The sequence below is a fragment of the Ptychodera flava genome, chromosome 6 (genome assembly GCF_041260155.1).
Source record: "Ptychodera flava strain L36383 chromosome 6, AS_Pfla_20210202, whole genome shotgun sequence".
NCBI classification, from domain to species: Eukaryota; Metazoa; Hemichordata; class Enteropneusta; family Ptychoderidae; genus Ptychodera; species Ptychodera flava.
In genome coordinates, this window is record NC_091933.1 from 19,075,490 (window position 1) to 19,099,655 (window position 24,166).

A 24,166-nucleotide genomic window follows, 5' to 3' on the forward strand; every position below is an offset into this window, starting at 1 on the left:
TTTGTCACCTTCAGCTAAGTTTGAGTTCACTGACACCGATCTATATTCAACTGGTTTGAAGAGAACAAATGAAAGTGCAACGCCTTTTTTTCTTCTCGTTTGTGTGGTATCTGTTCTGAAGTGTACAGGTCTGTACTATCCATGTCTTGCAATTTTACTAAACAAATTTTGCTTGATTTATCCGAAAACATATGCCGGCACGTAATTCATATCACACGGCGTCCAATGTGTCATCAAGGTAGCTGAAATGTTCCTATGTTTGAACATTCAGCGACCCGAATGCTGATGAATGATGTACGATTATGGTAACCTTAGGTTGTACACTGGTCAAAGTTTCGTTCGATCGGTCCATGGAAAGCTTGAGCCAAGGGCAAAATAGCGCTCTGAATTAAGATCTTGCAAATTTAAAGGCCTACTCACGAGTACACTTGAGATGGGTCTCATAACTCAATCGATTACGGGTCAATTACATCACGACCGGCCGAGCTCATGCGATTTTGTGCTGCTCTCACTAAACTACTTCAAACCCGTGGTCTCACCTGTAGCAGTTGTACCTGATCTCTTCAAACAAAGAGATTGGCATTAATTTTCACAGGAACTATCATCGCAACGATACAGGAAGCGACTACGTGGTCTAGCGCCATAGGAAATACATAGTATGTCAATTAAAGTCAACGAATAAATGACAGGTGCCTGCAATTGAGACTACTTAGAAAACATATATTGGAAACTTTAGCAAATTGTCATGTTGATATCCAAAAGAAGCTAACAAAATAACAAGATTTGCAAGCTACGATCATTAGCGTTGCAACCACAACATTTGAGCTGAGATTGGTACAATGAGAAACTGTATGTACAGGAAGTATGCAAAAATTAGCTGACATGTCAAGGTAGGATTTCACCCATAAGGCAAAACTTGCTGCGACAAAGAAAGATTGCTGCGCATCAATAATTCAACTATTTTCGCTAATCTTTTCTTGTGAAATAGCCTGTACTGTCTCGTGTTCTTCTTCTTGGTGCGCTAAGTACCAAACATTTACGATCCTTCAAAAACACAGTGAGAAACCAACTCTAATGACCTCTAATGACTCCTGATAACCTCAACTGGTACATATTTGATCATTTATCATTGTTGTAAACATTTCCCGTTGGTATTGGTGTACGTAGCAAATAACTGTCGTAAATCGTAAGCGTTTCATTGTTAAAACTGGTTTTGTTAGCGTTTATTGTTTTCATTTGGAACACGAGAACAGAAATTACATTTCTGACATCACTGCACAAAGATAATGCACTAGTTTTGTATGTTTGATTCAATGCTCGTAGTTCATATTTCTGGCGTTGAAATTGATCAAAAGCTGCAGCCAGCTTAAAGTGACACTAATAGAAATTTAGTACGGAAAATGTCATCAACAGAAAGATGTATGCTTTAAAAATTTATAGGTAGAGGGACACCAAGGTAGGACAAATAATGTCAAGGTTGTACAATATATATGATAAGCTATAGGAAATATAATGAGGTCATTCGACGTTATCACCCCTTCGTTAGGCCGTATTGCCGTGGGTGAGGATGCAGGCTGCGGCCCACATCGTGACGAGTGATAAGAAGACCAAACATGATGGCATAGGATAATCTATTTATAATATGTCAATGACCGCAATTTGTATGAAACCCAATAACACGATTTGAAGTAATTTGGGATAATTGGATGGTGAAGTCATGTTGGTTTAATCTGCAAATGTAAACTCATCTGCTTTTCTTTTCAAGTTACATACTTGTTTCTATGAAAACGATTGGAACTAATTTGGGGTAATTGGATTTTCATATTTTTCAAATTTCTCAAAGTGTTAGGTACCCTAGAGCTGAAGTTGCAATTGTACACATTACTCATAAAAAGTGTATAATGTAAAAAGGAAAGCAGATGAGATTACATTTGTAGATTAAATCGACATTACTTCACTATCCAATTATCCAAAATTAGTTCCAATCGTGTTTATGAGTAATTTGTAATACTGAAACATTCAGCTATAGGGGCACCTAACGCTTTTGAGAAATTTGAAAATATGTAGATCCAATTATTCAAATTACTTCAAACCGTTTTCAATTGAAAATAGTTAGGAAAAGTATGACTTTGCTCGACATATTTCTGTATTCATCAGCTGTAGAGAGCTCATTTATTCAAGCATTGTTTACATCCGATCATTTTGGCCATCAGCGTAACTATGTTATGTTCATTCGTTAACAAAGGGCTAATGCCACTGAATTTACTAAGTGAATTCACTGACTCTAGTTGGGGGAAAACGATAACAGGGAAATTATTTAAGTTTGAAATCACTTTCATAACGTTGAACCAATGTCAAAATACGGCTGACGTGACCATGCAGGGGAGCTACGACGTGTAAAAGACTGGATCGCGATTGGCAAGATGATTCGATTTTTCTTTCGAAAACCGTACTCTCCATAGCTGATACCATTCTACGGTTTACTATTTATTTATTTATTTAGCTCGTATTAACCTTTGGCTACGGAATACAGTGACATATAAATGATGAAATCATGTTTTCGTGTACTCAGCACAAGTACGCAATTTGCTTATTTTTAATCCTGCTTCCGCAAGTTGACAACCGGTCTCCTGGTCCCCATACGTAGCCAGGACGGCAACGGACTATCGACAATATCGCAAAAGTATGTTACTTAGCATATGGTTCGTCTAGCATGTTAGAATTAACGATAAACATCATATTTTCTGCAACAAAATAAAAGGACATGTCCTGAACACTGCCATGATCTCCCATTTTTGTTAAACTGCAAAAGCCAACTTTTCGGGGATCTGACACAACAAAGAAAATGGGAAATGTTTGTTTTGTTATGATACTTGGGTCGCCCTATTTGAATTAGTTAAGGTTATAACCACAGAGTTTATGACTTGCAACACCATAAAGGCTGATACTTTATGTTCCACATCAGAGGATTCACCAGATATCGTCACATTAATGGTGATAAAAGTCTAAGTTCAAATCCATGGTCGGGGGAAGCACTTCATCAAATGAAAGAAAACACATATTCTGTCTTCTTATATATCTTTTCCTTTCGGTGTCTTCATGTTGAACGTAAAGATTATTATACCACCTGTTGGAGGAAAGTCAATTCAGCATTTTGTTTAATTCGCCCATATTTCGTTTGATGTTCAAAAAGGGTATAAATGTAATGCTGAATGTATGCCAAGTTGCATGCATTTACACGTCAATTTTCCAAGTTTTGAAAAAAAAGCATTTACACACTAATCATATGTGAAACTTATGTATAGTTTATATGTGATGTGTTTTAGTAAAATTGTAACTGACCGTAAAAACGGATCTGAATTAAGAGCTTGACCACAATAACGTGTTTGGAGTATAAGTTGCACTGCATCCATTGCTGTTGGATACCTGTAGAACGTGAGTTCAAGTAATATAAATCTCAAGAGAAGCAATTTTGCATTTTGTAAGAATACCCAACTATTTCTAATGTTTCATGAAATATTTTGAAAGTTCAATGCCTTTATCATGGTGCAAATGAATTCCGCTTTAAGCAGTGTACTACGTCGTTTGCGTTTACTCAATTAAGCAAATTATTTCCTATCGTACTAACCAGCAAGTGAACATCCTGCACAAAAATTAAAAAGACCAATCCATCCGATGCGTTTAGACAGTGTGCTAATAAATAATGTTCCTGATACTGACGATGCCATTACTGCAGTATACAAAATGCCATAATTTGGTCCGGCGTTTTCTTCACCGAAGGACCTGAAATGAAACGGAGACATGCATTCTATTCTCTACATGTATAGATCAGGTAGGCGTTCAAATGCAAATGATTGATCCTATATGAATAATTCACACGACGTCTGTAAAGTCAATCTATCAGTTTAGGTAAATAAACCCGACACATATAAACTCTCTATGCATACATTGTCGGCAGTGAGCGTGTTGCTGACAGTGCCAACGACCTAAAGTCCCGTTGAATACGGCCTGACGCGTACGACTACACTTTCGATTTGCTGTACTGGTAAACGTGCACTCATCGTATCGTAGTTATCCGTGGAAATTTATCTAAGTGGTTGTCGTTCCTAGGAAAGAAGGGTGAGACAGTATATGATTGGTCTTTATATCACTGCCTCCCCCTGCTTGATCATTAAATACACCAGTGGTGACTTAACTGTCAGAAAGGCAAAATCAGGCTGAGCTCTACCAAGAGTTGTAAGTAGGAGGTTACGATTGACACCTTCTCTCTTTTTAAGTTTGAGATGACATAACTATGGCTAACACTGATTCATATGCAACTCTTGTTTAGGAATCATATTTTTCACAACTACACAACATCCAACGAAAAAACCGGTGTCATTGTTACTTACAGACTATTATCTGTAGACCAAATATGGCTTTTCTTGCGTATATTTTCATCTATATCAAAGAGTGTAAAATCTGAAAATCAATGCATCTGATAACGATTCCCCAGACAGACTGTCTAAATGGAGCAAACAAGTTTATGAAACGCCAATAGCAGTAGTTGCATAAAAAGGTGCTGTTGCTTCAATACGCTTAGCTAATTATTGCGTAGATGCTTTAATTTATAGAAGTGGTATCTTATGTCGCAAGTCACATACCTTGCCGTTGCCATTGGAAAAAGTGCAAAATTTCCAGACAATGTGAAGAATATGGCACACACCCATATAGCAAACATTGCTTTTCCGGCTTCTTCAGTGGCTATAAATGTTACCAGGAATGCAACACTAAACGTGCATAAACCTAGCATTGCATCCTGTGACCGAAGAGATAATTATCAATTATTTGCATTGAGTACCAATAAATTGAGAACGATTATATTCTCCCATATACTGTAACACATAACACACACACACACACACTCTCTCTCTCTCTCTCTCTCTCTCTCTCTCTCTCTCTCTCTCTCTCCACACATGCTCCCACTGTTATCTTATCAATGAAAAAGCTCTAAGAATTTACATAAAATGTCAGAGAAGAGCAGACGTTTGATCTCATACTTACACGGAAGGAAAATCTGTCACCCAGGTACCCCCAAAATACACGACCAAGACAGTCGAAAACCGATGCAAAAGAACCTACCCGAGATAAGAAGTGATCATCATGGATGAAGTTCTGCCCAAACACCTGAAGTTAAATAGAATCCGGGATAGGTCAAAATAAATTAAAGGTAATTGCCCTTTATATGTGATTATAGCCCGAATAACGCCATTTACGAAGCTTTATCCAGCTCCAATTGAAACTTGCGTTAGACTTCACAAAACAGTAAATTCGGCAGGTAAAAATCAAGTTACAATACTTATGCTGTCACGACCCTCACAACATAGCCGGTGAGAAAATATTTACAGTGTTTAAGATGGTTTTCGTTCGTCGATCACATCGACTTGAGTTCTATTTGCTTTTTTTGTTAACGAATGATATTGAAGGATAATAAATATATGTTGTTCTTCATGTTTTTTTTAAAACAAGTTTTGTGGTCTTTATTAAAATGCAAGAAAGAATACAAATATATGTCGGAATTACGTTATGTCTTACATGATCCCCAAACGACAACAATATTGAAACAGTGACCATCAACGGAAAGTTTGGTAGATTGATTGGGATATATAGATGTTTGTTGGTAAGGATTGAGGGGAGATGATCCGAGAGATGGAAGTCTCCAATTTTTTGTAGGCTTTTAGACAAAAACGTGTAAGGATATTGTTTTACCTTCACGTAAACAAACATCATATGGGCAAAGTAAAGAGTTACATATATCGTTAATAAAACCTCACCTTGTACAAAGAGGTGACAAAGATTTCGGTTTCTTTGTTGAGAACAAACGTGAACCACATTGTCCAGAATGCCCTGGTTCTAACAACTGCGCTCGAGTTCAAATTACTGCCACTACACCTCGAGTCAATTTCTTCTCTTTCCTCATCGGGTAGAGGGAATAGTCTTTTAGATTGATTCTCGCTTTGCTGAGATAAAATCTTAGAACGGAATCAGAAAATTATTCAGAGATGAAGGGGAAATAATTTTTTGTACTGAAGCATATACACCTATTATGGTAAGAACGAAAATAAAAGTATAAAGATTCTTCGAAACAATCTACGAGTATTTCAGACATGGTGCAAATAAATAATTGATACTAATAATTGTTTGAGAATAAGTAACTGTTTCTTGCAACTAATGTTTGACTTCCCACTAGTGTATATTAATTAGCTATTAATTTTTGAAATACTATTAAAGGAATTTATCAGGGATTGTTTATCTTAATACATCAGTGCACGTAATTCATAAAACAATCTCCTTTAGTGCAACATCAAAGGCTCATAATATTGCCTAATCTTTTGCCGACAAATTATTTGAGGAGATAAATGAAATCCCAAATTCCTTTAAATACAACTTCCTGTTCCCTTAGTTTGATGAAAAGAATAAAAAATATCGCATTGTTGATTAGAAGATTAATTTCTCGTGGATACTCTAAGAGCACGACAAGTACACATAACTATGCTTACTTCCTTTTCCGGAGGGTCGACCACGAACAGCGTCCCAATTAGTTGGAGAACTATGTAGCAACCGCCAAGTAACAAAAAACATGTCGGTGTTCTATCTAATATTTCCTTTTGGTCAAAATATCTGTTCGAGAAGTAGGTTACATGTAGGTTGTTATTGCCTTTAAACAGACTTGCATTTTCGTAATAGTTATAGTGCCATTTCTGATGACATGCTTATTGCCTAAAATTTGTATGTCACCTTTTAATGGCTAAGATTTGCGAATTCCGTTTTGCTAAAATTTCTGCATAAAAATTTTGCTATATCTGAGTCTTCACTTGACATCACTTCTTGGTCTTTTGGCCAGAGGTCCATATATCTTTCTTTCATGAATTTGACTTTGTTTGTACCGTCTATTTACTGTCAACACGATTGGAACTAATTTGGGATAATTGGGTGGTGAAGTAATACCGATTTAATCTACAAATGTAATCTCATCCGCTTTTCTTTTTACATTACACACTTGTTTTATGAATAAATTGTAATATTGGAACATTCAGCTATACGGCACCTAACACTTTTGCGAAATTTGAAAAATATGAAAATCCAATTATCCCAAATTAGTTCCAATCGTGTTTGTCTGTTCTGTGCTGTTTTGTGTCTATGTTTACAACTATTGTCTTACAAATTTTGACCTAGTGTTATTGGATTATGGATTGGTATGATTGCGATTATCTTCATATATGTCAGAAATCTTTTGTCCTACAATAATTGCTTTATCTTAGATAACAAATTTTGAATTTCTATAAAGTATTTCCGATAGTGGACAATATGATTCCCTTTCAAAAATATTCTAGGTTGAAGCGACGACAGAATGAGTAGACAAAAGTGGCTTGGATACTCACTTTCCGGAGAGCCTCTCTGTCGGCGAGAGATTTTGAGGATTTATATATGCAGTCTGCACTTGGTTGAATATAAAGGCACCGCCACCGTACCCAGCCACTATTAAACCAGTAATGACGCCCTTATGCTTCGGAAACCACTATAAGAGTGGGTAACATAAGCATAATCGAAAGGGTTAATCAGTATCACCGTGTTCATATGTATGTATGTATGTATGTATGTATGTATGTATGTATGTATGTATGTATGTATGTATGTATGTATGTATGTATGTATGTATGTATGCATGTATGTATGTATGTATGTATGTATGTATGTATGTATGTATGTATGTATGTATGTATGTATGTATGTATGTATGTATGTATGTGTGTGTATGTATGTATGTATGTATGTATGTATGTATGTATGTATGTATGTATGTATGTATGTATGTATGTATGTATGTATGTATGTATGTATGTATGTATGTATGTATGTATGTATGTATGTATGTATGTATGTATGTATGTATGTATGTATGTATGTATGTATGTATGTATGTATGTACGTGCGTATTGATAATGCTGACAAATGTACGCTGTTAAACAATTGCCCCAGTTGGATTGAAAATGTCGCTTCCAAAGCAAAAATTATAACCTCACCTAGAAATAGAATGATACGTCCCAACAATAAATGAGAGTGTAGAGCTATGGATAATATAATAATGCAAAAATCTTAAGTAACGAATATTATTACTTTGTACTTTGGAAGTAATTTGTGTTTATATATATATATATATATATATATATATATATATATATATATATATATATATATCGTGGGGGTCACTCTGTTTTCAAAAGTTGAAATCGGGGTCAGCCACTTTTTGATGTCAGCAAAAACTAATCCATCGCCCCCCCCCCCCTCAGGATTAAGAAACGGACCAGGCCCTCACTACTTGGTAGCCAATACCCAGTCTGCTGATAGCAAGATCCGAACGTCTTTACCTTAATAACCTGAAAGTGGTTGAGATTTTTGGGGAATCCTTGCCTTTGTGTTCATACTTCCGTAGGGTAGAGACAAACGCCTGTATCATTGAAATGCCCTGTTCGGTTTTGCCTGCACGCTCAAAAAGAGGCTGAAAGGGTGGACTTTCATTGTACTTAATTTTTTCGACGTTGTGTTCTTATTTCCCTCCTAGTGGGGGTTCTTTCCTGTAAAAGTGAGCGCAGTTCCTACTCCTCAATCACCTAGTATTTAAAGTGTGTTGTCAGGATCTTGCTCCTGACGTATGTATAACCACTTATGAGTAGTATAAGCCTGCTTATAATATTATAATGATCTGATTATTCATGATGACGTTTTATAGTTGGTCACGTGATTTGTATCTGTTTGCCTGTACGGCGTGAGTCTTGTTCAGCTTTACAAGTTTATGCGTTATCAATAAGCTAAAATGACAACAAAAATTGCCATGAGTCGTCGAAGAGTAACGAAGCCATCGTCATCAGAGGCAGCTCAACCGATTGAATCGGAACTGACACGAATGGAGAAACTTGCAAAGGATGAATTTGGTCTTTCTGAAGATACCATCGCATGCCTCGTTCGGAATGGCTTCACTACCTTCCGAACTTTGAGAGCGATACAAGAACAAGATCTTCGTGACTTGGATATTTTGCCTGGACAACGCTGTCTAGTACGTGAGGCGGTTACTTCCTTACAGACTACCGATGAGGCGAGTACACCTAGATCCAGGAAGATGGAGAAAACGGGTTATCCACCATCAGTCGGTTCGACCGCAGCTCAGCCCGCCAAAACTTCAGCCATCGATGACAAATTTGGCGCGTCGGCCAACCGTGTCGACGTTGAGAACATGAACCCCAGCAAAAGGGAGAAAGGTCAGAATCAGTCACAAAGTGATGTGCCCTCACTACAGGAACTGGATAACATAGAACAGTTACTGAGTCGCCTTCCAACGTCATCGAAAAGCGACGCTGGTGAGTTATCAAAATTCAGTAACATTTGCAATGCTACAACTTTCGCGCCAAAACGTCGATCTGTACCACGGCCTCATGAATTCATTCGCCTTGAAAACGGCAAACCAGCGAAAGGGTTTGATGAAATCACTTGGGCTCAATTCTGGGAAGGAAATATGAAGATTTTAAGGGACTGGTCAGTTTCTTCGGCCTGGGGGGGGGGCCGGTGGATTATTTTTTGCCGACGTCAAAAAGTGGCTGACCCCCCCTATTCCAAATTTTGAAAACAGGGTGACCCCCCCTATTCCAAATTTCAAAAAAGGGTGACCCCCCCCCCCGGCGCCGACATAGGTAAAACAAAAGGTGGACATAAATATATATATATATATATATATATATATATATATATATATATATATATATATATATATATATATATATACATATATATATCATATATATATTATATTTTACATTTTACATATATTCATATTTTAAATAGTCATTCTATGTTTTAATGAAATTGTTGACATGTCAGTTGTAAGATAGGAATTTCAAAGTGTCAATCTTAAAGTTTGAATACAGTACATTTTGAATGAGCTGTATTTTGAACGAGCTGTGAATGTATTTCACACTTTCTATGCTTAACCAGATGTCCTGAACTGTTGTACAGAAATGGATGACAATCATTAATATCAAAGAGGAAAAAGCAGTGAATCAAAAACTTTGATGGGTGTTAAGACTTGCCAACCATCCAATTAAATCTCCTGAGGAGCCATAGAGAGCTTTTTTAGCCAAATCTGATGTGTACAGTGTCTGAGAGGACCTTCTCTTGTAACATTGAAACCATAAAAGCACAGCTAATAATGACAAAAACTGCCTTTTTTAACTGTTATTTTGTTCATAAAAAGCATCTTTCTACAGAAAACCTGTGACACAAAGGAAAATAATTGCATCAATGAGAAGGAAAGATATCTTGTCATTTTTCTATCCCTAAAATAAGTCACTGTATCAAATATATATTGTGAAATATTTGTGCATGTTGCTTTCTCATACTGAATTCTCATAGAGAGAACAGAAAAGTATCAGGAATTTGTCATCCTTTTCATATGAAATGCAGATTTCATAATGGTACACTTTCACTTAGCAAACATCAAGATATCTCTGATTTTTTAAAGTATTGCGCCCGAAGGGCGCGCCGAAAAATATGAAACATCCTGATATCTCTGATATATATGCCTTGTATATTAAAGTCATGCACCTGAAGGGCATGCTGAAAAATGTCTGATATATTAAAGTAATGAGCTTGAAGAGCACGCTGAAAAATATTGAACATACAGATATCTCTGATGTATGTATGCTTGATATGTTAAAGTTGGGCGTGCTGAAAAATATGACTGATTATTAAAGTTACGCGCCCGAAGGGCGCGCCGAAAAATACAACTGAATGATGAAATTTGTGGCTGACACTAGCATTTAGGCAATGATGAGCCTGTTTCAAAATTCAAAAACACAATGACCCCCCCTATTGGGCATTTCAAAAACATGGTGACCCCCCCTATCACCAAAGTCAAAAACAGGGTGACCCCCCCCATGAATCCACCGGCCCCCCCCAGGCTGAAGAAACTGACCAGTCCCTAAGTATTCTGGTCGACCAGAAATCAGACGAAATTCGGGGCTACGTTCAGCACCTTGCTTTCATCGCCAGTAAAGCAAATAAATACAAAGCCAGTGCCTGCATGTTATATGACAACACGTACCGTGACGACCTCGAGTGTACAGGTGCCAAATGGGGGCCTTCAAATTCAGATGCTAACAACGTCGCTTTTGGCCCAAGTGACACTCTCGCACGATTTCGTACTCGTAAAGGGAAAGAATCCCCCTCGGGAAAGAAAGACGACAAAACAAACGCTTGTATACGCTTCAACACCGGGATTTGCAACTCATCCCAATGTCGTTATGCCCATGTTTGCCTGCTAAGTAGCGAACACGGTCACCGAAAAGATGATTGTACAACATATACCAAGAAAACGGTGGAGAGCAAGAAAAAGACTGATAAGTGAACACTCTGTGATAATTCAAGCCAAGTCAAGTCTGCTTGTCAGAACGGAAATGACTTTCAAAAGCACTGTCTTGATGACCTTGACAACACCGCTGTGTTGTACATCCCGTCTGGAGTTACAAAAAATGCTACTTTGTGTGAACACTTTGACACTAAGGTTCCGCCAACAGTGAACGCTAACGTAGTCGATGATTCTCAACGCTATACATTACCATGGTCTCAGCTGAATACCCACGCTTGGGAAAATGAACTAGCCGACGACCCAGACAAAGAATTTTTACTTGACGGCATTCGGCATGGCTTTAAGATAGTGGATGATACCAATCACATCGAAAGCTGCGAGTGTGACAATTACAAATCAGCCATCAATGCAGAAGTCAAACCTAAGCTGGACAAACTCCTTTTGTCCGAACTTGAACAAGGGAAAATTACATGTCAGGGGTCACAGAAACCCCATTGTGTGCACGCCTATGGGGCTGTCCCCAAAAAAGACTCTGATGATTATAGGCCTATAACAGACTGCTCTCGACCATTAGGCAAATCAATCAACGATCACATGTCTCCGCCAAAAACCAGCTACAGCTCGATCGACAATGTGATGGACAGTATGTCCAAAAATTGTTATTTTGCTATTGTGGACATTTCAAAGGCGTACAGGTCTATACCTGTACACCCCAAGCATCGCACTTTGCAAGGCTTCAAATGGATGTTCGGACCTCATGATGCTAAGCAATACCTATATTACATTGACAATTGTCTTTGCTTTGGTCTCTCCTGTGCACCTAGTATTTTCACTCGCGTCTCGAACTCCATCGCACGTATGATGAGAAAACGTGGTTTTACTATTGTGAACTATTTAGACGATTTCCTTCTCATCAGCAATCGTACATGATTGCTTACAAGCACAACGTACACTGATTCGTCTTTTACGTTATCTGGGTTTCGATATCAGTTGGTCCAAGGTGCGCGGACCTGCACAGATTATTACATTTTTAGGTATCGAACTAGACTCAATTGCAATGGAGGTTAGGCTACCTCAAGATAAGCTAGCCAGACTGAAGTCAGAGTTAACTATTGTGTCTTCAAAACGCAAGCTAACTAAAAGACATTTGCAATCGCTTGTCGGTATTTTGTCATTTGCCGCTACCGTTGTCAAAGGTGGTCGTACATTTACGAGACGTATCATTGATTTGATGAACAAACTCAAACGTCCTCATCACAAGATTAGAATTAGTAAAGAGTTTCGGAAAGACTTACAGTGGTGGTTAGACTTTGCTACAAACTTCAATGGCAAAGCAAAAATCATCCGTAATGAACCATTACCACAGTGTGTTTTACAGACTGATGCCTCATTTTCAGGTTATGGGGTATATTTCCAGGGTAACTGGGTAGCAGGGGCGTGGCATCCTGATGCTGTCCCTCAACCAAGTGAGATCAGAGAATTGCCTTGGTGGAACCGAGTTCATGTTCCGACTGAAGTTTCAAGTAATATCAATTATTTAGAGCTGTTTCCCATTTTGCTTGCGGCAAGGAAATGGTCTAGCGAGTGGGAAAATCAACATGTTGTTATTTATTCAGACAATACGCAAACAATCGCCTTTATCAATAGGGAACATGTCACAATGTCATTGCTATGGACTGGCTACGTGAATTGTTCTGGTTGTCAGCTACTAACAATTTTCATATTACCGCCCGTCATATCAAAGGTGCCGACAACAATATTGCTGATGCACTATCTCGCCTGTGTGAACCAAATCAGTGGCAACGTTTTCAGACGCTCACCATGCCACAATAATGACTTTTTCTTTCAGAGAATTTTCGGCAAGAGCTATACCAGGAGTGGAGTGTCTTCAGGCAGAACACTGATGCTACTGCAACTACCTCGACTCGTAAGTCCCAGTGGAAGTCCTTCTTGCTGTTTTGTATGAAACTAAAACAGGACCCGCTTCCAGCTTCAACAGAACTTATTTGTTTGTATTTAGTGTACCTTGCGAGGGACAAGAAGTACTCATCGATAGTTAATTACTTGAGTGCAGTTCGCAAGCTGCACCTTGAACTTGGTTACCCAGATCCACATTTTCATGATTCTTATATTGTCAAATGTACACTGAAGGGTATTCGCCGTCTTTTAGGCGACGAGCCATCAAGAAAACTAGCGATTACCCCTAGCATGCTTATGCAGGTGTTTTCTAAAGTGAATGTTCTATTGCCAGTCAACTCCGGTTATTGGGCTGCCATTTTAACTGGCTTTCAAACCTTTTTCAGAAAGTCAAATATCGTACCACCTTCAGGGGCTAAATTCAGTGTTGATTGTCACCTATCCAGGGCGGATGTCTTCATTTTCGAGTGGGGCATGGTTATTAAAGCCAAATGGACCAAGACTATTCAATTTGGCGAACGTACTTTGCTTGTACCTGTAGTTCGAACACCAGGTTCCCCCTTGTGTGCGGTTGCAGCCGTAGAGCATCATTTTAGGCAATTCCAAACTGATGTGCATTCCCCAGCTTTTCTTACTACAGTGGGCCAAAAGACACAGCCCATCAGCCATGCTATGTTTGCCAAGACCCTTAAAGATTGGGTCAACCTCACAGGTCACAATGCATCACAGTATTCAGGTCACAGTCTTCGCCGTGGAGGGGCTACCTTTGCTCATCAGTGTGGAGCCTCTCTTGAAATGATTCAGTTACAAGGTGACTGGTCTTCAATGGCAGCACTAGTTTATCTTGCTAGACCTTTTAGTCAACGTACTCAAGTAGCCAAAATGGTGTCTCATGGCTTGAGTAATTTTGCAGAAGTGTAGCCAAAAATGTTAGCCACCTGCGACTTTTACCGACATTTTGATTGTAGTAGTTGGTGTTGTTGTTAGTTGTTTGTTTGTTTGTTTGTTTGATTTTTTTTCCTTCCCTTTTCTCCCCCTTTTTTTCCCGGGGTTTTTTCCTTGGCGTCTGGAGTTGGGAATCTTATTCCCTGCACCCCAGATGACCAGTGTTTTACTGCAACACTGTGTTGTGTGTTTTTATTATAGTTAGTCTAGATTTCTTATGCCACATGTTGGGCCTTAGCTGGAACATTATGAGTAGTATAAGCCTGCTTATAATATTATAATGAGCCTGATTATTCATGATGACGTTTTATAGTTGGTCACGTGATTTGTATCTGTTTGCCTGTACGGCGTGAGTCTTGTTCAGCTTTACAAGTTTATGCGTTATCAATAAAACCCACCCACCCTACCCGGCGTCTGGAGTTGGGAATCTTATTCCCTGCACCCCAGATGACCAGTGTTTTACTGCAACACTGTGTTGTGTGTTTTATTATATAGTTAGTGTAGATTTCTATTGCCACATGTTGGGCCTTAGCTGGAACATTATATACATAAAAAGGGATCGCCTGCATCTCTTACCCTCAATCCGCAAGTGATTGCTGCTCCATATGCCAAAGCAACACCTAACCCATACATCACTCCATATGTGATAATTACCAGGTAAAATGAATGCCTGAGGCTGAAATAGGTCAAGAGGACGCCAGCACTACAATAATAGAAATAAAAGCAATGCTTCGTCGTAAATGCGACAAACAGAGGATGTTGGTACTGATCTGTAAGCAAATAATAGTCGTTTTAATATCTTTATGGTAAGATCTCGACATATTTGCAGAGGTTCAGAAATAATTACACACTCCTGTATCCTAATCTGCTAGCATATCTAAATATCCCAACGACTCTTTTTTTTCTGATTACTGGCTACTCTTGATTTTTCTACCCTCCTATGAGGGTAAACTTCTGTTTAAAAGAATCGTATTCAAAGCGATCAGGTTTATCCTCATAATCAACTGTAGTTTTTTCATAGCAAGGAAATAAGTGCAGGACTTTTTCACCTTTGAATGCTACTGCCGATGAGTACAGTCACGCGTGTTCCTAACTTCTTACCCAGTAGACCGCCAAAATACATAAAGCTTCCCTGCATGATGTTAGCTGTCGCAAATATCCATGTTGCCATCTGAAAGTTTTGTCAGAAAATGGCGAAATTCAACGACAATTTTATTGAAATAATTCGAATACTCATTCAATGTTGTAGCTTTGTGAGATAACTTTTACTTACGAGTAATTCCTTACAAATATCAAATAACGAATTTGACCACTTCCGTCTATTCTGCACATGTTAAAACTCCAGGTCTTCAACTCTGGAACACTCTTAAATTAAGCAATCAGTGACGTGTGTTTATCCAAATTAAACACCGTTTTTATCTTGCCCAGTCCAAGTGTAAACATGAATCGAGATGGATGTGTCCAACTGTACTGTAGTTAGAAAATTGATTTAAAACATTTGATTTCAATTGCAAAAAAGCAGTACAAATCATGACACCTTCCTCAGCTGAGACTGGAAATTTTACTTCTGAAATGTAAAGTTGCACAAACTTGTGTCTCACCTCGTATGTAAGATCGGATGGTTTGCTCCGTTCCCTAATATATGAGACTAAGTATGGAGATAGGTTACCTATACAGACCAGAAGAAAACAAAGCTTATTTAAAGCGCAGCGGTCGTCGCGCTGCGCGTGCTCGATTTTTGGTAAACTTAAGTCTTCTCAACTTCTATCTGAGTGAGGTGGGAGCGGTCCCCCACTTTGTTAACACCTTTGTAAGACTCAACATCATCGAATAGTAAAATATTAAGATCAGAAACGAACTTCAGTGGTGTATTTCTATTATTAACTCATGTAAGGAACATTGAGACACTTCACTCGGCAGCTGAGTTTACTGCACGCAGTCACAGAGAACAAATGGGTTTCACGCGCGGTCACGCTTGTTGTACACTGCAATAAGGGAGACGGTCACCGCGTTGACGTACACGGATATAAGAATCCGGTCCCACAACCTACCGGCCCGGCGACGACTTGGCCCATGACCCACTGTTGATCACCATTTCTAACTTCTTCTAGTAATACGTGGCAACAACTTAGTCAAATGACAGGAAACAATAGACAAAACGAGCGGGTTTTCGCGGCATTTTGCTGGAAAATTGCACGGCTACACGTAGGGATGCATCGCGAGATCCTGTGCACGGTCATGGCAGTGATCCAACGGCTAGCTAGTGTAGGCCTACCGGTGCTAGGCAAACTTGATTGTTGAACCTCCTGATTGCCGGGTAGATCTGAATCCTCTTTCAAGTGAGATAACCCCGACATAGCAAGAAGACCTGTGAAAGGTCCTTCGCTTGACTTGATACCTGTACTCGGAATTCTCGTTTGCACCCCAACGGGGTAAACTTCGTACTGGAGTTGGATTCTCCACAGCCGAGTGTAGCGCGCCATATACCCGGTTCTCTTGACACGGACGTTCATGCAGACCATGGAACAGATGCTTCTTGCTGCAGCGGGCATTGCTCTGCCAGCTGTAGATTTCTGTAGCTTGCGTTTTTGTCAACTGTACTCCTGTTGGGCCTCTTGAAATGAAAGCTCTCGTTCTTGCCAGCGATGTCGTAGACTTAGAGCCCGGTCATTGATAGTCTGTTGACATACACACGCGTATAAGTATGGGTAATGGCTCGAGCGATAGCAGTAGCCGAGCCCCATTCAACTGATTCAAGAAAATCATGATCAAACGTGATCTCAATCCAGCGTGTAATTACTGTTCAATATTCAGCAGATATTTAACTTAGATTAATTGACCTTTTATTGCATGTAAGATTTGGTAAGTTGGTATGTTTGTGACAGATCATCCGCCATTTTAACAATCGGCAATACGCAAACATAATAATCAACCCATAACCTAGTGCGGCATTCTTGGATGTGTTTTCAACACGGGGGGGGGGAGCCCTCAGGAGCATGCGCAGCGCGATGACCAATGCGCTTTAAAAGGACAAAGTCACTATCTTTTGACTTTTTCACTAATTGTATTGCAAATGACAAGTTACTGATGTTGTTAGACTTAACGAAAGGTGTCTAAAACGGTCGACCGTGGACAATTTCAATTCCGATTGCGTACACAGTATAGAAAAACCTCGGGTCAGGCTTGCATTAGCTCCAGCTTGATATGAAGGTCAAAGCATAACTGCTGCCATTGTAACAAAATTTGTATTGTGTGGCGCCTTTCACATAAACAATGACAGCGGCTTTCATAAAATGTAGAATCTTTGTCTCTCAGTACACCCACTGGAATGGAACTTAGTTCATGTCGTCTGGAGGTCACAAACAAAACACACTGCCTTCGTAAAGCACACGGAGATATTTTTGATTATCGTACATACTATGCCAGTATTGCCATTCTCTTATTGTTTAGACGGTACTAATATGAACCCGTATTTAACTAGGGAAAATACGAATTATATTTTCACTGTAACCGAACTACTTACAGCTACGCGTACGCGTGACCTTCGCTGGGATGTTTACAACATGTAAAATGCTGAGCGAATAGACTTGTGAGACTCCGAAACGTCATTGTGAATGTGATTATGGTCAAAAGTTTGTTGTTTGCAGTCTGTTCATGGGCATTGCACTTAGGTACAAGTACAGTTGTACAAAAAACATACAAATGAACGCATTGAAAATGTGTATGTTTTGCCGACCCGACACCTGTCGTCGTTCACGGCCAGTCCCATACGGTAGTGTTTTCATTTCGTCTACTCTGCGCTGCCGAAGATTACGATCTCGTTTGACAAAACCGCTATATGAAAAGTTTCTTGTTGACGAATTTAAGTATCTGAGTGGTGAAATACCATCGTTTACAACCATAAATGAGCCACAAAAATCCAACCGCACTGAAAATACTCGCGACAGACGAGGTGCACATATTATATTTCCGATTTGTACCTGTCAGCGATATTCACAGGTCATGACGGTGTCCTGTTGCACCGGTGCGGGTTTCAGAGACAATGTAAGATGCTAGGAAAAGTAAAACATTCGTTTACGTTGTTGTGAAAGAAATTTAGTTCTATTTAGGCAAGCCAGAAACGAAAATATATGAGCAGACGATGAAAGCACCATTGAAATGTTTTATTCGTACAGCAACATAATCACGAACGAGTTACGACGCTGCAGCTTACAGTGTACTCACTTCACCGTTTTCCCTAAATAATCCGCTCACAAATTCCTTTCTAAGACATGTAAATTCTGCATATTTGACGACTGACGACATGTATTATTCGTGGAGATAAATGGACTGGTACGGCTATTATATCCACTGTGCATTCACAGATGTCGCAGAGCTGCATGCTTTATACTCTCAGCTGATCGATCAAGTTTGAAATCGAACGTTGGCGCGGCGCGATTATTTTGACCCGATTTTGGCCGGCCTCATAACTTTCACGAAGAGATGAGTTCATGTTCCAAAACACGAAACACACTCATTCTACACACTCCAGCCTATTTTTACATCCTTTGAAGTGGAATGGCCCAACAGCGGAATAATATCAAGAAATGATACGGTTGTCATCACTCCTTAGCTACCAACTTTTTATCAGTACTGCGATGAGCAAGCAAGGTCGATTTCAGTTGATTTCGTCGCTAATTTCGGAACGTCCGTAGGAAAACAGTCATAACCAAAACATGCATATATAAAAAAGGGGTTATTACACGAAGTTTGGGCGATATCGTGTCGTATTCTCGTGATCTGTCTGCATTTTGACTCGTGGCGCAACTCGTCAAAATACGGACACATCACTCGAATATGACGCGGTATCGCCCAAACTTCGTGTAATAACCCCTTAATATTTTCCAAGTAATTCATCAACATTATTTGGCAAACTGATGGCTTATACCTAAGCATTTAATGTGTTCTGAAAATTGCATTAAGTTCAAAAGACAGTGATTGTGTTCCCCAAAGTATATCACAGAAGGATGTATATAAACGACAAACGATTATTTCATCGCAGAGTTGCTGCATATGACTTCCAGTTATTTATTGAGCTTGTGATTGCTATTCTTCTGTGTGTCATAAATAATTTTATTGGTTTCGGTCGAGTTTCAGTAAACATAATTTATCAGTTTAGGACACATTTAACGTTGACTCTCTCGTACACTTATCAGAAAGACAAAAGAATGTACCTACCAAAAGTTGTACCTAGTGTAAGATGGATCAATATTCCACCAACAACAGCGACCATTCCGCGCCATTTTTTGCGCCTCAGACCAATATTGGACATGTTTAACGCTGACACAGGAGAGAAAAATACATGAGATGTATATAATGCATGCACAACCGCGATCCTAGCACAGACGTCACGTTGCTCGCATAATGCTATATAACGAACTGTCCTAATTAAATATATATCTTGATTGATCAAAATTGACAAATCTTATTCATTACTTTGAAGAAACTAAAATGACCTAAAGTCGGTTTAGATATTTAAGAACATTTTATTACTAATTCTGATATTCAACGAACTTTCCTAATTAGACATGTATATCTTGGGCTAGTTAATCACAGTTGACAAGACTTGCTATGTACATTGAAGATACATGTACTACGATATAATATTATTGAAGTGATTTAGCATTTTTTTAGCTAATTAATAATTTACGTATTTAACTAACTTTCATTATTAGAGATGTATATGTGGATTGAGGTGACAGAAGTTCACGAATCTTGCCATGTAGATTGTAGATACTATATTACAAAAGGTCAATATTGATTTTGTAAAAGATATTACTTTATTACTAATTTATATATTTAACGAACGTTTCCAATTAGGGAATATATACATTGATTAACTCCATCAAAGTTGATGTAACCTGCTATGCACATTGAAGAATTATGATAAAATATTAATGAATATTGTTCGGCAATTTTATATTATTAAGTTACAAATTTGCATATTTCACTAACATTCCCAAATAGGGATATAAACTGGAGGGACTCTAAAATATTATAAAACTTGGTATGTATAATCATGAGAAATTATATTGTATGAGTGAAAGATATTTAAAGTTTATGTCAGCTAATTTAAAATTTGTATATACATTTTACAGTTTCGCATACATGACTTGAAGGACTTGACCAAAGGCAGTTAAACTTGCTATATAAAGTGGTGATGCAAAGGCAGCAGTGAAAGAAATTTAGTATTTTTATTTCAGTTAATTGTATATTTATACACTTAATGACCTTTTGGAATTAAATGACTTTTTGGAATTAATCTGTGTTGAACATTTTTCATGATGTTGAGCATAACCCTTTCAATGAAATTGAAAACGTGGCAAAAGTGTTAATTCATAGACAACTGCAATATATGCTGAAATACGTGAGCATTTTTAGTTATATCTGGTTCTAATAATGTTCTACACAGAACTGCTGCTCAACAATTTTTAACAACTTGGTAATGTATTGTGTCTAATTGATTTCCGTACTCACACGGTCTTTTACAGCTTGCTTTAGTCTGGATGTAATTGCCGTTTCATTTTCATGTTGTTACATGTCATGGTTCTAAAAACAGTTCATTTAGCATTGTTCTCTTAAAAGCCATAAAGGAAGAAGGAGAGGAAAACTCATCAACATAACAATTCATTTTATTGTCATGAACAATTATAGGGAGAACAATGGGTTGATAGTGTTCATTCGAGTTTTGAAGCAATGTTTGACGGCGTCGGCTCTATTATATTCTTTCAGCGTGGCAGTTTTGTCTAATGAATTCAATAATATTTGTATATTCTCACCTGCTGAATGAAGAAGCAGCGCTCTTCTCTGTTGCTGATTTGTATCTTTGCCATCCTCGATTAACCGTTTACTATCTGCATTCGTGGAGCAACTTTTGATCCATCTCTCCAAAGGCATGCAAACACAGTTGGTGTCTCCATTGGACTCAAAAGGTGTTAATCCCGATATGTCACCAGTATTGGTTCCAGCCATTTCAGACCAGAATAGTTTTGCCAGAACGTTTTTGCTTTTATTTGTAGCGTTTACACTCGTCGCCGGTTGTTGAGTCAGCGATCGATAATAGGGAAAAAGGTACCTGGTTCAACCACACACATGCACAGCAAGACAAATATCATCAGTCACTGATGGTAGTTGATTTAATATATTATATTACTCAAAAATCCCAGCATGCCATGTACTGGCCAAACATAGATGTTTACGCGCACACCTCCGGTCAAAGTTTGCCTCCAAGCCGGAAGCTTGTCAAAAGGTGCCTTTCAACTTGGGCAGGGTGTACACCCTACTGAGCGTTGAGTTCTGCATGCTGTCACTTTGTAGCACGTCTATGTTCCATGCAAGTCGAGTCAATTTCACTATGGGTAGGATTTTTGTCTATGCACTTTTAGTTTGAGATCGTGTTGCGTCAATGATCAGATACCCGTGTCCAAATACCGATAACCTATGCCTATAATCAGACCCGCTAAAATGGAGACATTGATTTGGTTGTATTTATTCTTTTGCAATAAAAGGTCATTTGCCTTATTAATTAATATATGCAGCTGTCTTTATCTCAAGGATGAGTAAGTGTACTTCGATGTAACTTTGCCAGTACTATACTGTTCTATGACCTTACTATTTTAAACTTTTGATGGCATGGCTTACATATAAGCTTATTTATATGAATTATTAAACATTGAGCCGTACATTAAAATACAAAGCACTCAATTCCATCAGACCTCTGAGGTATATTGATAAATGCATTCAGTAAAATTTATACACTGTCTGGTTGTTGTCAGTTTTTAGGTAATATAGGCTTTCCAGACTGTTCCAAATTATTTTGAATATATTCTCTCTGTTACTTGTCCTTTAATACTGTTCTTTGAATATTGACAGAAATCAAATCGATTATATTTTGCCATGTTTCTTAGGTATAAAAACTAGATTGCGTGCACATATCACATCACACGGCGTCTTCAAAGTCTTACTTTGACTATAAACATATAGTCATTGTTTATTGACATTACTGCATCAGCAATCCACTTGTTTTTCAGAAATATGAAAGTATTTTTCAAGAGAGGGGCGTTTTAGAATATGTGCTGAAAGGAAACGACAATGTGTAAGTCTCAATGAGCTTAATATATTGAATGTAATGCTATCGTACAAAATTTTTTGAAATGCTTAAGTACAATATCAACTGTTTTAGACTCAATATCAGCTGAATCAAAACTGGAGCGTCGTTGCATGGTTTCGATCTGGTGAAGGTGATATAATACCTTAATGGTTCTTTACAAAACTGTTTTGTCACATTCAGCTGAGTTTGAGTTCACTGACATTGATCTATATTCAACTGGTTTCAAGAAAACAAATGAAAGTACAACGCCTTGTTTTCTTCTCGTTTGTGTGGTATTTGTTCCGAAGTGTATAGGTCTGTGGTATCCATGTCTTGCAATTTTACTCAACAGATTTTGCTGCTTTTATCTGAAAACATATGCCACAAGGCCGGTAATTCATATCACAAGGCGTCAAATGTGTCATTAAGGTAGCTGAAATGTTCCTATGTTTGAACATCCAGCGGCCCGAATTCCGATGAATGATGTACGATTACGGTAACCTTAGCTTGTACACTGGTCAAAATTTCGTTTCGAACAGTCCAGGGAAAGCTTGAGCGGTTCTGTCTGTGGCCTCTCAGCTAGGCGACTGATGCCGTATGTTGTGGGTTCGAATCCGATTGAAAACTAGCCGTATTTTCTACCCTGGGTTGGTAACACTGCTGGTGGACAGAATTGTCCCCGAGGTTATCGATCGCCCAGTTAAAGCGATGAAATTCGTTTCTTCACTTCGATAAAGTGTGTATGTGCGATGTATGATAATGAGCATGCGTGCGTGAGTGCTTCACGAACTCTACAACGTGTTGAGCGGTCTCAGTCAGAAAAATGTAACAACTGAGCCGGCTATTGAACCACTCTTTTTTGGGAGTGGAGATTTAGCCGAGCGGTTCTGTCTGTGGCCTCTCAGCTAGGCGAATGATGTCGTATGTTGTGGGTTCGAATCCGATTGAAAACTAGCCGTATTGAGCCAAGGGTAAAATAGCGCTTTGAATGAAGATCTTGCAAAATTAAAGGCCTACTCACTAGTACACTGGAGGTGGGTCTCCATAACTCAACAGATTACGGGTCAATAATATCACGACCGGCCGAGCTCATGTGATTTTTGAATGAACTTTGTGCTGTTCTCACTAAAATACAGCAAACCCGTGGTCTAACCTTTCGAAGTTTTATCTGATCTCTTCAAACAAAGAGCTTGGCATTAATTTTTACAGGAACTATCATCGCAACGATACAGAAAGTGACTAAGTGGTCTAGCGCCATATGAAATACATGGTGTGTTAGTCAACGTCACCCAATAAATGACAGGTACCTGCAGTTGAGACTACCTAGAAAACATAATAACATAAAAACTTTTGATCATTAGCGTTGGAACCACAACATTTGAGCTGAGATTGGTACAATAAGAAACTGTACAGGAAGAGTGCAAAAACTAGCTGACATGTCAAGGCAGGATTTCAGCCATAAGGCAAAACTTGCTGCGGCATGGAAAGATTGCTGCGGATCAGTAATTCAACAACTATTTCCGCTAATCTTTATTGGTCACATAGTCTGTACTGTCTCGTGTGCTTGAATGAAAGCCAATTAGAAATAGGTGGCAAAAAAAATGACTTTGCTCGACATATTTCTTAATTCCTCCGCTGAAGTGGGCTTATATATTCCAGAATTGTTTACATCTGACCATTGGGGCCATCTTCGTGTTAGCGTAACTATGTTATGTTCATTTGTATACAAAGGGCTAATGCCACAGTATTTTCTAAGTGAATTCACTGACTCTACTGAT

At 38.6% G+C, this 24,166-nt stretch overlaps 1 protein-coding gene across 2 annotated transcripts; it reads right to left on the reverse strand.

Moving 5' to 3' along the window:
- Positions 1-521: 521 nt before the first annotated feature.
- LOC139135058 (apicoplast pyruvate carrier 1-like) lies at positions 522-21,424 on the reverse strand. Of its 2 annotated transcripts, XM_070702250.1 has the most exons (13): positions 21,079-21,424; positions 19,478-19,579; positions 15,862-15,929; positions 15,310-15,431; positions 14,837-14,963; positions 7,422-7,558; positions 6,540-6,660; positions 5,814-6,011; positions 5,122-5,166; positions 4,644-4,798; positions 3,629-3,783; positions 3,343-3,426; positions 2,099-3,127 (listed from the first exon to the last, which is right to left on the reverse strand). In XM_070702250.1, the coding sequence occupies exons 1-13, from the start codon at positions 21,269-21,271 to the stop codon at positions 3,072-3,074; spliced, it is 1,563 nt and encodes a 520-aa protein (XP_070558351.1). In that variant the 5' UTR covers positions 21,272-21,424; the 3' UTR covers positions 2,099-3,071. The 2 variants fall into 2 exon arrangements, with proteins under 2 accessions (XP_070558352.1, XP_070558351.1); XM_070702251.1 differs by lacking the exon at positions 3,343-3,426 and having other exon boundaries at positions 522-3,127; positions 5,044-5,166.
- Between the last annotated feature and the right edge of the window lie 2,742 nt (positions 21,425-24,166).

Bases quoted from the DNA above. Each gene is read 5' to 3' on its own strand.
- LOC139135058 (XM_070702250.1), bottom strand. From the start codon at position 21,271: ATGGCTGGAACCAATACTGGTGACATATCGGGATTAACACCTTTTGAG. The intron at 5,167-5,813 runs GTGAGGTTTTAT...ATTTAACTTCAG, and splicing joins TTGTCACCTCTTTGTACAAG to GTGTTTGGGCAGAACTTCAT. The intron at 3,128-3,342 runs GTCAGTTACAAT...TTCCTCCAACAG, and splicing joins AATTCAGATCCGTTTTTACG to GTGGTATAATAATCTTTACG.